Source organism: Primulina huaijiensis, chromosome 17, assembly GCF_012295235.1.
Source record: "Primulina huaijiensis isolate GDHJ02 chromosome 17, ASM1229523v2, whole genome shotgun sequence".
In the NCBI taxonomy this organism is placed as follows: domain Eukaryota; kingdom Viridiplantae; phylum Streptophyta; class Magnoliopsida; order Lamiales; family Gesneriaceae; genus Primulina; species Primulina huaijiensis.
The window spans coordinates 5,893,386-5,911,782 of NC_133322.1; the positions used below are offsets into that span (position 1 = coordinate 5,893,386).

Consider the following 18,397-nt stretch of genomic DNA (forward strand, 5'->3'; position numbering starts at 1 on the left):
ATTGTGGACTAAAATCATGAACCATCTGAAAACATATCGAAATGAAAAAAAATACAAGTTTAAGAGCTAAAAATGTAATTTTTCCATGAATATTATTAGAAAATGTTGATGAATTTAAATTTATCAACCGAAAAATAACATCACAACATGGAATTTTTTACTTTTGTACAAAAGAGATTTTTTGCTTCACAATTAGATAAATTGATAATTCTTTATAAAACAATACAATATATATAAAGGCATCGAATTAATTATGGTTGGCAATACTGTCATTTACATGCACATGTTTTATACAGATGTATATATCATATAATGTCATATATAGTGTAATAAAAGGATGGGAAGAAAAATTGTTTGACCCCATGTGAAATGGATAAGTAGCCAAAAAATCCTTAAATGTGTCGCCCTAATCTCAGTCTAAAGTAGTGGAGGATGATATTATTGTCCTCAACTGCGTCACTGCAGTAACATCAAATTTACATTTCCATTCTTCAACAATAAAGACAAAGAATATTGCAAAGATAGAATGTTTGTCGATTTAACAAATGTTATAATTAGTGATAATGGTATAATTTAAATATTTTAAATCGTACAGCAACTCAAAAAGATATAATTTCGTAAATCATCATGATATGAAATCTATAGATCAAAATTTATAAACTGATATTTACTTTTTTTTTATAAGTATAATAACAGTTTTTTATATCAAAGTTTTACGCATGCTTGTGTATATTTTATGCCAAAACAAAAATATATATGGAAAAGTTGAAAAATCATCATGTAAATCCACATGTTCTGGTTTTTGTTAGTGCAAATAGTGAAAATCTTGTTTTTATTTTCAGTCATTTTTTCTCAGTGTTGACACAATATCTGAAAATAACTTAAATAGAGGCAGATATTACTACCAAAAAAGCAGAGGAAGAGTAATATACTAATTATATGTATATTCCTAGTCCAAAAATCATGTAAATTGAATTGTTTTGACTTGTAATCCCATAAATAATCAAAGTTTGGTATTAAATCAATAAGTTACCCGAGAAAAATGAACGCAAAGCCGCCCCTAACTTCAGAATTATAGCAAATATATAAGGGGTGTTTCGCCTCGCACAATAGTTTTAGACACTTAATTATGATATGAGTGAGATCTATCGAAAAATCAATGGATCTCACATATATTAATATATGTTTACCGTTAGATGTATATTTGGGATAGTATTCTAAGAGTAGTATGATAATGAGATACGAGTTAATAATTAAATCTGTTCCCATTAATGAATAAATCAGTCTAAAGTAACGTTTCATAATTAATGATATCTTTTATTAAAAATTTATGTTGATAACATCGAACACAGAGATTTCGTATAGCTTTTTTCTTTGTACAAAATTTACCCTTTTGTCAATAATATTCCATGATAGCCTTTATTTCGCGTAAAAGACACTAAAATTTGGGTTCAAAATCATGTCAATGTTAGGTTCTTTAAAACACTTGTAAGTGTTCACAACATGTTAGGTAGCATTAAATGTGGGTTGAATGAAGCAGCTTTGAATTGTCAAATTTGATATTTGAGGGAATTTTACGATTCATTTTATATGCATCTTCACATTGACAGGGAACTTTATAAATACAGCTCACTCCCCTCATTCTGAAATCATCTCTTCTTCTAGTTTTCTCTTATCTTATAGTATTTGAGTGCTTAGTTATATAATATTTGTGAGATGTTTTGTTCTCCTATATTAAGAGAGTGTGCGTTCTCTTTGGAAACACAGTGAGTGGTTGTACACCGTAAAATATTATAATGGAATTCTTTTCATCTTGCCCGTAGTTTTTACCATAATAATTTTTAAGGGTTTTCCACGTAAATCTCGTTGTCCAGTTTATTCTTTATTTTCATATTTATTATCTCAAATTACCGCACGTGGGACCAACGATAAGCTTATTCCACCTCTAAATACATACTTATCAACGCCTCAGTATTGAGCAAGATATTTTTAGAGCAATAACCAATAATGGTTCTTGATTATGCGATTTTGGTCCTATATGTATGTCTTTTTCTATGATTTTGGTTATATACATTGTCAAATTCCATCTTTAATTGTGTCTTTTTAAAATTGTGGAGAATTAATTAGTCTTTTTAACTGAAATGTTGATATGACACTGCACAATTTAGTATTACTTTGGTTCCACGTAGATGTCACCAATGTTTTCATAAACAAATCGGTGATTAAACCGATCTACCTTAAAAAATTTGTTCAACTGGTCGGACAGATTCAACGGGACGGTCGGATCATAAAACTACTATATCATATAAAATAATGATACAATATATTAAATAACAGATTTTAAATTCTANAATATAATAAATAATTTTTTTGAAAAAAATAATCAAATTCTAGACAAAAAAATTTAAAAAGGATAAATCAATCGTACCAGTTTTTAACCGTTTCACCGGTTGACTACCGATCCGGCAAGTTCTTGAACGATTCTAGCCATAAAAATGGTTATCAGGCATTGTCCGAACTGGACACAAGACTGGTCGATCCGGTCCGATTTTAAAAATATTGGATGTCACATCAACGTCTCGTCGGAAAAAGATTAAAAAAAAAAGATAATGCGAGAAAATATTTAAAAAAAAAAAACAAAAACAAAACTACAAAAAGACAAATACATATGAAAAAAATTACAATTTATCTAATTATAATTTAGTAAAGACTAAAGATCAAGACAACATAAATGATTACACGCGCAAATACGATATTAATGATGTTATTTGCGGCCTATAATTTCATGTTATATAAGCTCCATTGGATTAACAAAATCCTTATTATTTTTGGAATAAAATGAAATGTGAGTACAAAATTGGACATGCATATCTTGGGACCAAATATGCTTTACTGACTAAATTTTATTCCACACTAACACAATTAAAAGCCCTTCATCGCCCTTTATCCATAGAAATGGTTAGTTCATTTATGGAGATTGCATCCGGTTCTGAAGACAAAGAGGAAGACACGACCGTGAGACGTCTCCTCACGACGAAAGCTGGTTGAGTCGGGGTGGAAAAGGAGATGTTTCACTATCAAGCATGACAACATTTGACATGGTGGGACGATCACCGGGATCTTCTTGGACGCATAATAACCCGATATTTATGCACTTGATCACTTGAGATGCATCGCATGTTTCCACCAGTGTAGGATCTGTCAAATCTAGGGCCTTGTTTTCGGTCCACGTTATCCATGCCTGTCAATGCAGATAACAAAGTGAATACACGGAAGAATCTCTCGAGTTTATATGCCACTCTGAAGTTGCTGGTGTAACCATGTGGGATCATAATAAAATATTTTGGAATTTGAATGAATGATGATATAAAACATCTTGATCTGACGAAAGAAAATCGTTGGTGCTAGCTAATATTCAAGAGAAAGGTTGCTTAAGGTACTGATAAAAAAAATGTCCCACCAGATGTGAAGGCATCTAAGCTTCTGTTGGGCATGCATTCATATAGTAAAAAATTTTCTTGTTTGTTGATGTTGTATCCTAGAAGTCTCAAGAGGTTTCTATGATGAAGCTTCGAATTTTCAATTGATATGTTTTCTGTTTTACATCCAACATCACCTTCAGTGTCAGCCCTCGAGCTAAGACCTACGTCTGCGCACCTGAACAATAGGCCGAAACTATTTCGTATCAGTCTCCGCTTTACGAAAATAGTTAACTCAAATTGCTATAGGACTCTATTGTAAGCTCTTATAAAGCATTTTAAAATTTCATTTTCAACCCATTCGAGACAACGTATTAGTATCACCACTACTTCAGAACGCGACATCCTCGTCCTGACCTGCCCCTCGATACATCAAGGTCGAGAATCTAGAGACGACTCCTACAAGTTCAAGAGGTGACTCTCATAATATAGCACTTTGTCCCACAGGTTCAAGAGGTGACTCTCATCTACGTAGCATTTGCTCATACATAACACTTATTTCTCGGTGTTCATTTGGTGACCGGATCTGATACCCAATTAAATGTCATGCCTCGAGACCGAGACATATCGATACTAACGTTGTTTACATTCACTTAATCGTATCCAAAACATCCTGATGAATGGGAGAAAAAAAATGTGTAACTTGTAATGTTTATGGGCCATCTAATATTTTAGGTCTGCAATCGCATATCTCAAAGTATCTCATGTACACTACTCATAACATTATTCCACTCCTAGCATTGGTTTCTTTCACCTTTCCGAGCACTTGAACTCAATACCTCCATGTCAAATACAAAAGTTCTTAGTGTAATTACCAATTGAGCATGTAATGTCCATGGACCTGCTGATTTTTGGGCCTGCAATTACATCTCTCATAGTATCACATGTGCACTACTCATAGTGATATCCTCTCTTGGCAGTTGTTCCATTCATCTTTCCCAACACTCAAACCTTGTACCTCATGTCAGATACATAGGTTTTTAGAATGTGAGTATCAATTGAGTTGCGCCTTCTTGTAATGCTCATTGACTTATTGATCTTTAGGGTCTGCAATCATAACTCTCACGGTATCACATATGCACTACTAATAGTGTTATCCCAATCATGGTTGTGGTTTCCTTAGGCTTCTTCGGCACTTGAACCCGGTACCTCTAACCTATGTATTTGACATGGAGCTACTAGGTTTGAGTGCTGGGAAAGGCAAAAGAAACCACTGTCAGAAGTTAGATATAAATGTGAGTAATGTACATGTGATACCGTGAGGGATGTGATTGCCCAAAAGATTAGTAGGTCAATAGTAAAAAAAATAGATCTACGTGAATCAGTTATGTAAAAATATATTGCTAAAATTTGAATCTCGAGTGTATTTCAAATTCATGATAATTAATATTACTTCAAGATAAATTCGTACAAAAAATGAAATAGACTTAAAATGCATGGTTTCAAATCCCTAAATTTGTTGGAAAATATGGGTTTGAGGTCCTTTAACCTTCAAAAAATTAATATAATGGCTTTTGCCCTACAAAATCCTAAAATGTCTTGAAAATTAGAATCTGCATTCCGAGTATATATTTTTAGAATATTAATTTGCTCAAAACTGATTTTAAAAATTAATTATTTGAAGTTAGTAATTAAAACTCATTTAATGTATATATGGAAATGACGAGAACTTGTATCACATTGGAATTTTATGACTTTCAGTTCTTCCAAATATAATATCATTTTATGTCTAATCGTGAAAAGCCCCTTCAACATTTTGAAATGTATAATAGACCCCAATTTTTTTTAAAATCACCGGAAACTTCGTAATAAAAAAAATCTAGAGTTCGCTTGGTTTTGTAATTTGGAGTGTTATCTTATTATAAAACGAAAGTCATTATATCTTGAGAGATGATTGTCGTGTATGATAAGCACCTTGTATGATTCAAATTTGTCTTAAAAAGATAGAGTTCAAGTCTAACCTCAACTTACATTCTGCTATTGACTTGTTCACCTTGACAGTTTCAAATTTACACCTCTTACATACCCAACAAAATTCAAGCCCACCATTTAGCATAAAAAGTAATATTTTTTCATGGATGACTCAAATAAGAGACCTGTCTCACAAAATACGACCCGTGAGACCATCTCACACAAGTTTGTGCCTAAAAAAATTATGATGGGGATATTAATTATTGTCGGTGCATTAATATTATGATAACATCGAATCCAAGATTTCCTAAATCTTTTTTTTTTTTGTTGTACAAAATTACCACTTTTGTCAATAATATTCCATAATATCCTTTATTTCTTGTAAATGTTTGGCTCTTTAAAACCATTAGCTTTTCCATGACCAAATATATATTTATGTATGCCAGCTATTTTTAGAGCAATCACTATTTGTGACTTTGGAATGTTGTTTGTTCAATTTTTGATGTATTTGATTATCTTCTTTTTTAAAAAATAACACCCTCTGAAGTCTAATAAACATGAAAGTTACTTAGTAATATCTAAATTCATTTATTTTCTAAAATATCATTTACATACTTTAATGAAACATGTATGCTTTGTGCTTACATGGTTATACAACTCATATAGAGTCTGTTAGTTGTCCCACATCGGTTAGATAAAATTCATGAGAGTTGCATATATGGATTTGGACAATCCTCCCCTCTTGAGCTAGCTTTTGGGGTTGAGTTAGATCCAAGTTCCGATCTTAAAATTGTATCAGAGCTCAAGTTCTACCATTATGTGTTGGATTGCCCATAGTTGGGACATCCGTTCTACCCATAATTGGGTCATTTGTAAACTTCACGCTCCAGATGTTCATTTTTGGGAGTGATGGGTGTGTGTTATTTGTCCCACATCGGTTAGATAAAATTCCTGAGAGTTGCATATACGAACTTGGACAATCCTCCTCTCTTGAGCTAGCTTTTGGGGTTGAGTTAAGTTTNATGTGTTGGATTGCCCATAGTTGGGACATCCGTTCTACCCATAATTAGGTCATTTGTAAACTTCACGCTCCAGATGTTCATTTCTGGACGTGATGGGGTGTGTTAATTGTCCCACATCGGTTAGATAAAATTTCTGAGAGTTGCATATACGGACTTTGACAAACCTCCTCTCTTGAGCTAGCTTTTGGGGTTGAGTTAGGTTCAAGTTCCAATCTTAACAGAGTCGATCTCATCAGCATATATATTGATTTGAGATATGATAGAATGATACTAATTAATCGTCGGTCGGAACACCGAGATCTAACTATTGCACTGGATTAAGGACTATCATTTATACTCCAAACACGATTGTTATAATATATACTTTTTCGACCACTTTATGACAGATCGATTTATGAGGTTCTTCTTTAGAAATGAATTGATACGAAAGGAGATATAGAAAAAACCTCTAAAATCTCGACACTAGTCAGACTAGTGAATTAATTAAGATGGAAGTGGCGTTCTTTGGGGCTCGTCAGTCTCTGTAATCCACATGTGAAAAGAGAAACAGAAACTTCGAATCTTTGGGGTAATAGGGAAACAGATTGCTTCTAAATATTTTACCACGTGACTCAAAAGCAGAATGGAACACTTTTGCTTCTCTCATATCAGACCCAACCCCTTTTCTTCATTTCTTTAGAAATAGATAATAGTTTTAAAATTAAGTTAATAATGTTAAAATAGAGTTAATGGTTTTAAATTAATTTTAAGATTTATTTGATTATTTGATAAATGTATAAATAAAAAGATTAATATTAGAATTATTTTAATAAATAATTAAAATTTATATTTTATTATTTGAAAGAAATGTAGAGAATATTTTATTTTTTTAAATTATTATTAATAATATTTAAATTTAATATAGAGTTAAATAATTTGTGAAATAATATAACTGTTAAAAATATAATAATAGGGAATATTTTAAGAATATTTTTTTAGAGTTGACTTTAGAATTGATGAATTGGATAAGTTTTATATTTGGTACAAAATTGTGTTATTTTGAAGTTAAAATTACACTAAAATAATGCACGGATTGGAGATAACCTAAGTAACATAACCTAATTAAAAAAATGGGGCTAGTCTTCTCTTAATTATTTTTTATGAAGCCCTTTATTAAGGCCATTAAAATAAAGCTAAGTCCGTATAGGGCCAAGCCTATAACATCTCCAAAAATATATAAATAAGTTTAAGTTCTATGATTCTAAATATAATTTGCATTCTCTTTGGGTATTCGATGACTTGAGTATCAAAGTGTTTTCATCGAGTGACCTCGATAGTTTTGATATTTGTTTATGATGCAAATAACGATCCACCATGGTAGTTCTTTGGATTTGTTGGAACGACCATTCATTAAGATCAAGACAACATAAACGATATATGAAACACACACTATCATGAAATGAGTGATGCTGTTTAATTTTGTCTTATAATATTGACCTTACCATAATAAAATTTTGTGTTTCGATTCCAGTGAAACATATGACGTTGAAGAGATGCTAGTACAAGGGTAATTAATTCACTTTACATCTAACAATCTAATTGTCACATTCCACAACTGAGTATTGACATCAACGTTGTTCTCAATTATGCACTCGAAAACAACAATTGTCAGAAATACAAAATTTTAAAAATTAGTATATTCATTCACAATATCAAAATACATTGTATTATATAACTTTGAATGTTGTTTTTCAGTTGTGAAAATGTAAAACAAAGTATATAATATAAATTATGAAGTGTCTAATAAACACATTGGATTAACATAATAAAATATTAACTATAAAATTATTCGGGTCTCCTTCACCAGTCTCATAACTAGGCTTATTCATCTTCTTTGATCTCTACTTTATTCTTATCTGAGAGGGGTTTTGAGTAGGTAGGTGTTATTGTTGTCATTCAGTAAATGAGAACATCATCTCAGCATTTAAATCATTTTCACGAAATATCCAAGATAACAGTAATACGGACTAGTGCATTGACGCACGCGTTGTGTGCTTGTACAATATTTTTTTTACAATTCATTTGGTTTATATTTAAATGGATATCAAAGTGTAATTAAAAAAAATAATGAGGGACTACACTGCAATTTTGATATATGAATTAAAAAATAAATAGAAAAAAGGAAAAAAATGCCTAAATAGGAATTGAACCTACAACTTAAAGTTGAGGGAACAAAGACTTTATCCACTAAGCTACATGTAACTTGCATTAAATTTTTAATACTTTATTAATCTATATATATAAGTATTAAAACATACCATGACACCGAAAGTTAGTTATTATAAGTGTCTCAAACTTAATAATATAGTATAGATATTGGTGATACCTCCGGGATGCCCGGGTCATGGGTATTGGATGATCTCGGGTCATGGATTATGTTATGAGAAGTATTGGGCCAATCCGATAATAGGCGGACAAATAAATGCCCGAGACATCATCCCCCAGGTTACTAGAAGCTCGGGCTTCCAGACGAGTTCCCGGGTGATGGTTCTCTACCCATGTTATCTCAATAATAGCACCCCACTCGAGTGCACAAGTATGAGATACCTTACTTTGTAATCATTAGTATCAGAATCGCATGGATTTGACAAGACGAAAGGGACAGTTTGGCGTGTCAGAAAAACAGATATGAGCAACCATCTTGCCATAATTAGTAATTGGGCACTGAATATCAGGTTTGTTTAAACATTAAGGCATTCATTCACATATATATCTCTCACGTCATTTATTCTCTAGAATATACACCATTTATACAGCATTTCTCTTAGCTACATGGTTTTTTCCTCATTCACCTGCTGACTTTAGCATCGAAGTGGTCACGTCGGACATCCTTCTGGCGCCTCATCATTTTCATAATCTGACCCTGTGAAATTGCCCATGCATATCATACTCATTTTTACCCGGTCGCATCAGATATATATACAGAATATTCTTAATTTAAGGAATAAACATGCATAAAAAATTATGTATTGAACAGATTATGAATTTAATGACTAACTGATATCAGTCTATTATATTTTAATTATTTAAAGGGCAACGCATGAATCATGAATAACAAGAATCAATATGTTCCGAATATATATATTCTCACCATTTGTTCATAAACATCAGTGATTCAAATATATAGATTTCACTAATCAGATTTTAAATCCATAACATTGGTCGGTTTTAAATCATAATACAAAAGTTGAAACAGCAAACTCACTTACAATAATATGCTTAACAAAGTTTCTGTTAGTATTTAAAAATTGTTTGTTTTCTCTAAAGAATTGCTGCTCAAAAACTAGGCTGCTCCTTGCTCGAAATTTTTAGAGTGATTTGATCAAAAACTTGTCTAACAATGATTCAAAAATTCGAGTGTTACTTACAGGGCAAAATATGACTATCAATCTCCCATTTATCTGTCATGATCTGTCATAACTTCGAATTAATTTTCCAGTAATAAAATTTGAATGACTGCTGACTGTTAGAATGGTCTACTTAAAATCAATTGTTGCTGCTGAAAATTAGCCACTAAAAAATGGTATGTATTTCTTCGTGCTTAAATTTATAGCTATGCTGAAATCGCTAGCTTTGCTGTAATTCGATATGTTGAAATCTGAGTCCACACACCACTTTTAATTTGGCAATGTAACATCTATATATTTTTATGAACCCCCACATGTCCTGATCGATTTTATACCCTTAGATATAGTTTGGTACATGAGATAAAAGAGGGATTAATAAATAATCCTTCTTATCCCATGTTTGGTACCTTTTAAAAAAGCCCGTGATAATATCATGAGCCCTTGATAAATAATTTTTTAGAAGGATAAAATGTCTCTTCTATTAGGTGTGATAATTTTAATGTAATGATAAAATACACTACAAATGACTTAATTACCCTCAATTTATAAATGATTTTTATAAATCTATGCTAGTAGGTAGAAATTAAAATCAAATAAATATTTTTATTTATTTTTATATATTATATAATATGATAATTATATAAATGAATTCGAGATAATTATATAAATAATTTTTATAAATCTCAATAAAATTATTAGTATCACTCGATTAACCTTAAAATTGATATTTGACTTGACTCACAAAATTAAGGGCTCAATTATCATATCATATAATATATAAAATTAGGTAAAAATAATATCATACAAGCACTATTGGCGCATGAACAGATAAAAAATATGAACTCAAGCAAGAACTTTGAAATTATAAAATTTATTATTACAAGGTTAATTTTGTCATTACAATCAAATATATAAATTTAATCACTCTTATTAAAATCATACCAAACATTAATTATAATATCTTACATCTTATTTATCCTTATATTATATATCACATGTTTATCCTATCATGCGTACCAAACTATGCCTTAGTTTATGCTAACATGAACTCAACCGTTTATACATATGAAGTAAACTGTAAATTTCAATCAATTTTTGAAACATTCCTTTCACTTGTCACTATGGTGAATCCATTTTATGCGTGTATATTGTTTGTAGGCAAAATCTTGTGTGAGACGGTCTCATAGGTCGTATTTGTGAGACGGATCTCTTATTTGGGTCATCCATGAAAAAGTATTACTTTTTATGCTAAGAGTATTACTTTTTATTGTGAATATGGATAGGGTTGACCCGTCTCACACATTAAGATCCATGAGACGGTCTCACATAAGACCCATTCTTGTTTGTATATGTAAAACAAAACAAAAAACGAAATTCATTACGAAAATAAAGAATTACAAATCCGGAAAAGAGATCTGGCCCGACAAATGTTCTTTCACGAAATCTATTTACATAAAATCCTACTCTTGCAATAAAAAATATATATATATATAATCCAGTTGCTCTTGCCAATGAATTTACCATCGAAGCTTCGCTGGAAAATACTGCAATAAATATGGGGATTTGAATTAAATTATAACCTCAAGGAGAGAATAAAAATCAAAGTTCATAATTATAATTTAATTTCCAAAAAAATTTCGTTTACCTTCTCAATGAGGGAGAGGTAGTATGGTTTCACTTTTTCGACATCAACTCGAACTTTGCTCTTACTGTACAAGTCATACTTGCTGCAATTTTATCAAATAAATATTGAAAAAAAAATCCAATTACACCAACTTATATATCTAATAATAATAATAGACCGAGTCTTCTGTGAGAAAATCTCACATATATAATAATAGAGTGAGTCTCATGTGAGATGATCTAAATCCGACAGACAGGTTGATCCAGTCCATATTTACAAAAAAAAAATTTTAAAAATATTTGTATGGATCGAGTCGAGTTGAAAATTCGTTTCACAAAATTGACATATAAGACGGTTTGATAGGAGCTTTTGTATAATAACAACTAAAAATAACACTTTTATTTTCCCAAAAAAAAAAACTTACTTAAAAATATGTAGCCATTTTAGGTTCTCTTTATCCTCCTCATTCATCAAGTGTGTGTATGCTCCAGCTCTGTGCAAGGCTGCAACCATCCATGCCAATAAATCAAATTAGAAACCAACACATTTTAAATTTTTATTGTCGTTACATAAAAAGAAAGATGCAGTAATTATTACGATAAAATGAATGGTATCGGATGACGAACAATGCAGCCGAAGGTAGAGTGGTTCCATTTTCCTTAGCCACCTAAAAAATATAAAATAAAAATAAAATCATATTACGCGAAATTATAAATTTGTACGATGATTTCATAAATTTTCCGACCGCAATTACCAAATACATATAATCGTCGTGCCCAAACGACATCAAGACGTTCTCTAATCCGCAACCCTCTTCGTAAATTCCATTTTTAGTGTTGTAAGAAGGGTTCTCAAGGTCAGGATTAGTCTTGAAATACTGCATCAAATCAAATCAAATCGAGTTAATTAACTAATAAAAGTAGAATCCAAAAATTGATTCAACTATAATTTATGCAATGTTTTGTTCATGCATGCGTCACTCATTCAACAATGATATATGAATGAGTGGTCATGATTCATCACTCAACACAAATGTCACGTACAGAATGAATGAGGGTATTATCTATATAAGTGACATCTAACAAGCCATTTAGGCGGATCGTAGAGAATCGGGTCGAAATTAGACAAGACCCACGCAATGTACCTTATGATGTACAATGGATTCATCAAAGGAACAGCCAAGAGGGAATGTGTCACCAACAACAGCCCATTGAGGCAGCGGTCCAAATCTAGGAAGAAGCAGCACTTTTCCAAGATCTGAAAAATGTGTTGGTCACAACCATTCAAATTCTATATTCATAGAAGTTAGTCATACATGCTTATAGATTGATTACCATAAATGAGGGCGGTCAAGTGCAACCAGTCGTCGTCCGGGTAATCTTTCCTGATCGCCTCGGCAGTTTGCAGCAGATGCTCGATTTGGGGCTCGTCCAAATCGGGATCGCTATCGTCCACCACGTCGTTAAGAAGCTCACAACATTCCCATATGCTCATCTCTAGTTTGTCAAGTTTCCTATATTCTTCTCTCATTTTCTTCACCTGCATTTNAATATTAATTTCGGGTTTTTTTAAATTCATTTCTCTTGTGAGACGATCTGACGAATCTTTATCTGTGGGACGGGTCAACCCTATCGATATTCACAATAAAAAGTAATACTCTTAACCTAAATAGTAAAACTTTTTCATGGATGGCCCAAATAAGAGATACGTCTCACAAAATACGATCCGTGAGATCGTCTCACACAAGTTTTTGTCCACAAAAATATAGGAGATACGAATGCAAAATTTACTTTTCTTTTCACAATTTTTTTCCCAAATATATTTTAAAAATTAAAGAATAGTTGATGCACACAAGTGGCTCAATGGCCCACGTTATTATGAAACAGAATATACGAATTGTTCTATAATTATGATCGTATCATCAAAAACTTATCCATCATCCAGGTCCCACCTAATCTCCTTGTATATATATCGCGTGCATATATATTAAAAAAATTATTTTTAAATACTTTTTAAATAATAAATTTTTATGTTGGGATTATTTAATTTAAAATTTTAAAATATAGATAAAAAAAAATAAAAGATATTTTATTGAGATATAGTAGATAGATAAGATGTAAATTTATTAAAATAAATTTTTATGTCATAAATGATGTGATTATTTAATTTAAAATTTTAAAATATAGATAAAGATAAAATAATTTTTTATTAAGATAGAGTAGATAGATAAGATGTAAATTTATTAAAATAAGTTTAATAATTTATTTTATTAAACAAAAAATGAGATATTTTGTAATTTGAGAAAACTAATATTTTTTGTTTATAAAAAAACAAACCATAAAATAAAAATTAATTATTTTAAGTGTCTCGAACTTAATAAAAAAAATTATCCTATAAATATATTCTCGACACTAGATGATAGACACAGATAATATACCCCCAAATTTGAAAAGAATTTTTATGAACCCAACTCCAAATAGATACAGTCTGATTTGTGAGTTTATTCAACACCTTTTTTCTTAAATAATTTTAAAAAAATAAAAAAAAATACGAATTATTTAGAACATTAAATTTGGATCGAGCATAAAAACAAAGAAAACGACCTGAACGAATTGCCAAAAGAGTTGATGTCGGGTGCTTCGAATTCCAATTTCGGCATCACAAACCCTCCATCCAACACGAGATCATTCATATCATCACATCGGACTTTCTCATCGTCGGCGTCGAAATCTATTATCAGAATTCAAAACAAAAAAATAAATTAACGACCGAATCACACGTCCATCGTCGAAAAAGTGAAATAAATGTTCTTATAAAATGTGTACCAAGGGGAGGATGCTCGATTAGAATCGTCATCGTCTCAAAGAGATAGAGTCCAACCAGCGAAAATCGACAAATATGAGGATACTATATGTATATGTATATATAGTTGGTTGATGCAAAAGGGTGGGTGGGTGTAGGTTTCGGAGAAAAATAGGGATATTTATAGTGGGATAAAAAACTGTCCTTGATTGACAATTTTAAGGTTTCAAGTCCTCAACTCGAATATCAGAGAAAGTTAGTCTGATATATATAGGTATCCCCCGAAAGGTATGACGTCACATTTGACCAACCTAACAGGCTACGCGTGTGGACCACAGATGGCGTGGAACGTCGGAAATGTGGCTCACGCGCTAGTTTATGCGTGGGGGATAATCGGGGTGAGTCAGACTAACGTGTACTTGATTGTTATCTTTATCGAAATTATAGCGTGCCGTGATTTATATTTAAAATAAAAATAATAAATATATATTGATGATGTTGCCCTATTTTCATGTATATTTAAAGACAAAAAGTCAAGGTAACAATTTATTTAATTAATTATATAAATTAAAACCAAGTTGCAATTTTTTTCTAGAAAAAGCCAAACATTGTGTTAATTACTTTAGAATTTGTTATAATAATTATAAACACATAGTAAAATACTTAGACAAATAAGGAGTAGGCTCTTATGAAATGATATCACATATTTATATTCGTAAAACTGATCGATCAAGTTAATATCTGTACTGAAATATAATTATTAAGTCGAGTCGGATTAAACATTCGTCTCTTCAATGATTTGTAAGATGGTGTTAGAGTTTTTTGTAAGATAATCTTTCAAAATCGTTTCCGTTTTTCAATAATCTCGAAGTCCTTTTGAAAAGATGAGAATCTTTCACATTTTTAATTAATGTTGTGCATCGAGACAAGTAACTAATTGTAAATTATTGACGATGTTGCAAGAAGGTTACTGAAAATATCCTGAAATGCTTTCTTTGAAACTTTCAAGTTCTTGGGAGACGAAAACTTCACGGGAATCACTTCAATTCTGTTGCGATTAAAGATAATATTATTTTATTATGATTATGATGACAATTTTTTTTTTTTATGCACGTATTGGAGTGAGAATCCAGCTGCATCGTGAGTTTTTCAAGTTGATTAGAAAAATATTTTATCTGTATTTGAGTTGAATTTGAACATATTAGGATTTTTTTCAAGCCTAATTCGAGCCTAAATTATTTTGTTTGGTTGTTCACGAGGCACTCGCGATATTTAATATTTTATTAATAAAATATGATTATGTGTTATATAAATAAATATCGAGGCTTTCGAAGACTTATTTTCAAGTAATAGTTTGCAAACATGTTCGAATCTTTCAAGTCGAACTCGAATTTTAATTCGAACTGAATTCGAGCAAAAAAAATCAAGATTTTTGAATTTCAAATCAAGCTCGAACTCGAGTAGAATTCATTCGAACCGAATTCGTGTTGGTCTCACGTGCGTTAATTTAAAATAATAAATATGAAAATAAAGAATAAATTGGATACCGAGATTTACGTGGAAAAATTATAAAATTATTAGAGTAAAAATCATGAGAAGATAAAAAAAAATTCCACTATAATATCTTATGGTGTACAACTCACTCACAGTGTTTCCAATTCCAAAGAGTTCACACACTCTCTTAATACAGGAGAACAAAACACCTCACAAATATTATAGAACAAAGCACTCAGATGCTATAAGATGAGAGAAAACTCGATGAAGGGATGGATTGAACGAGGGAAGGAGAGCTTTATTTATATAACTTCTAAGCAAACAATTGTTGAATATTTTGTTGTGTTTGTCAACCAACACCATTAATATCTGCCCTACCATCATTCACATTAGCCGACAATTCGAACCTTCAAATTTTTATCATATTTAACTCGACTCGGTTCGTTTACACCATATGCACGTATGTATTAAGAGAGATGACCCCAAGTTAGATCTTGTATTATTTGAAAATTTGACGGAAGAAAAGTACGGAAATAGCTTATTTAATTTAGTGAATACTTGGCGAACTACATATGAACGTTGTTTGGTTAAATTAATGCAACCAATTATTTAAGATATTTTGGTTTTATTATTTTAAATGCATAATCCAGTTACATAATTACTCAACCCAAGTCTAAAAATAATTTATGTTTCTTTCAGTAGTTAGGTTTCATTTTATTGGTGAATTATTAGATTATGTAATTTATTTTTTAAAAAAAAATTTACAAATTTATTAAAAATCATCAGAAAATTTTAATATGATTTTAAATTTTACAAATTTAATTTCTATTTTTTAACAATAGTACTTATATAAAAAAAAAACGAATGTAAAAGAACATAACTCATGCTGAAAGACACTATTTTGAATTACAATTATTAATATTTACATTTTATACTATATACTAAGCATCAACCCCTCCAGTCAAGACTTATCAGTCATCGCCCTCGAGAAATAAAATGAACGATACAACGAAAAATAAATACTATAAATTTTGTTGAAAAAAAGACAAATGTTATCGCCAAACAAAACTCATAATCAAACTTGACTAAAAAAATTATAGACATAAAAATACAATTTATTAAAATAAAAATATAATATCACCTAATATAAAAATAGTATGCACAAATATTAATAATATCCCCCCAAAAAAATATGACAAATACATTGAGAAAATTTGTAAAATAACTTTGGTCAACTATTTTAAGAAAATGACCTCCTCAAATGCATTTCAAATTCACTCGATGTCATTTTCTTAAAAAAATAGTTGACAAAGGTTAAAAAAAATCTCCCAAATACACGAAACAAAATAATATAATTATTCAACTCCGATTATGGTAGAACTCGATATCCCTTGCCAACACTTTCTCAAGCAAGTCTGTTGTCTAGTGTAGTTTATATAACTAACGGGATTTACAATTTTATAGGATATATAAGGAAAAAGAGAATTCAGAAAATAACTCAAAATAAATTATCATATTTCTGAACCAAAATCCCTATTTATAAGATACAATTGAGTAATATATATTTGGAATGATTATACTAATGGAGTTATTTGCATAAATATCAACAATCATAATCATTACATGTATTTGAAATTTCAAATTGTAAAAAGAAGAAATTCGTATGTAGCTTTGAAAATCTTGAAAATTACAAATGATGGCCTTGAATAGACATGAAAAGATCATTTAAACATTAAACTTAAAACTTACAAAACTAATGTGAAGCTGAGCGAGTTTTGCTGCGGAATGGAGGTGAGCACTTATTCTTCAGGATTATTCTTTGATATCAAGTTGAAACGTCCTAGATTTTTCGTAAAAATGCGTGAATTTTTTAAATATAATGGTCAAAACCTTGCACTCTTTACACATAAATTTTTTCATAAATTTCAGCAACATACTTGAAAAGCAATCGTCTTCACTGATTTGAATATAGCGTCTCGTCATCGATAGACAAAAACAAATCATGCTCATCAATACATACTCAAAGTTTGATCAACTAAAATTCAATAAAGCTTTAACATAAAAAGATTACTCGTGTCTAACCAATCAATTAAGAGAATCAGTCTTGTGGAAAAATAGAATGACTCGAATAAGTGCACTCCATCCTGAATAGCCAAAACTCGCCAGCCAGCACCACATCAGTCTTCTTTACCTGCATTGATGAAAACTACTGAGTCTAGAGGCCCAGAAAGTTCTTCCGGAAATAACAGTATCTGTTAGAGTAGATGTCCTGCATGTCAACTGTTGGCTAGAGATTTTATTGACTCAATTGTGATTAACAATCTTTATTTTAATATAATTCATTATTTCATGGTTTGTTATTTCTTTATCTGTATACTCATGTTATCAAACATAGATAAAGACCTTGATTATACTTTAATACAAATGAATCGTAATTCGATGTTGAAACTCGTTTGTAAACACTGTATGAACTAAATTCGTTCTTAGTCGATTCAGCCGCCTAAAACATGGATAAAGGTCGCTTGAGCTCGAGACTAGCATATGTGATGTTGTGTACTGCGTTTCTTGGTAAGGGCATAGAGATGTCCAAACATGCAGATGGGTAGTCATATGATGATTATACCGAACAACCCTCCCTCGGACTTTCCAAGTGGTTATCATTCATCGAGAGGATAAGTC

General features: G+C 30.9%; 1 protein-coding gene across 1 annotated transcript; it reads right to left on the reverse strand.

The window, feature by feature from the left end:
* Nucleotides 1-11,150: 11,150 nt before the first annotated feature.
* Nucleotides 11,151-12,969, reverse strand: LOC140963118 (inositol oxygenase 2-like). Its single transcript, XM_073422357.1, has 7 exons — nt 12,757-12,969; nt 12,567-12,679; nt 12,177-12,299; nt 12,020-12,089; nt 11,847-11,925; nt 11,444-11,525; nt 11,151-11,342 (listed from the first exon to the last, which is right to left on the reverse strand). The coding sequence occupies exons 1-7, from the start codon at nt 12,965-12,967 to the stop codon at nt 11,316-11,318; spliced, it is 705 nt and encodes a 234-aa protein (XP_073278458.1). The 5' UTR covers nt 12,968-12,969; the 3' UTR covers nt 11,151-11,315.
* Nucleotides 12,970-18,397: the final 5,428 nt, after the last annotated feature.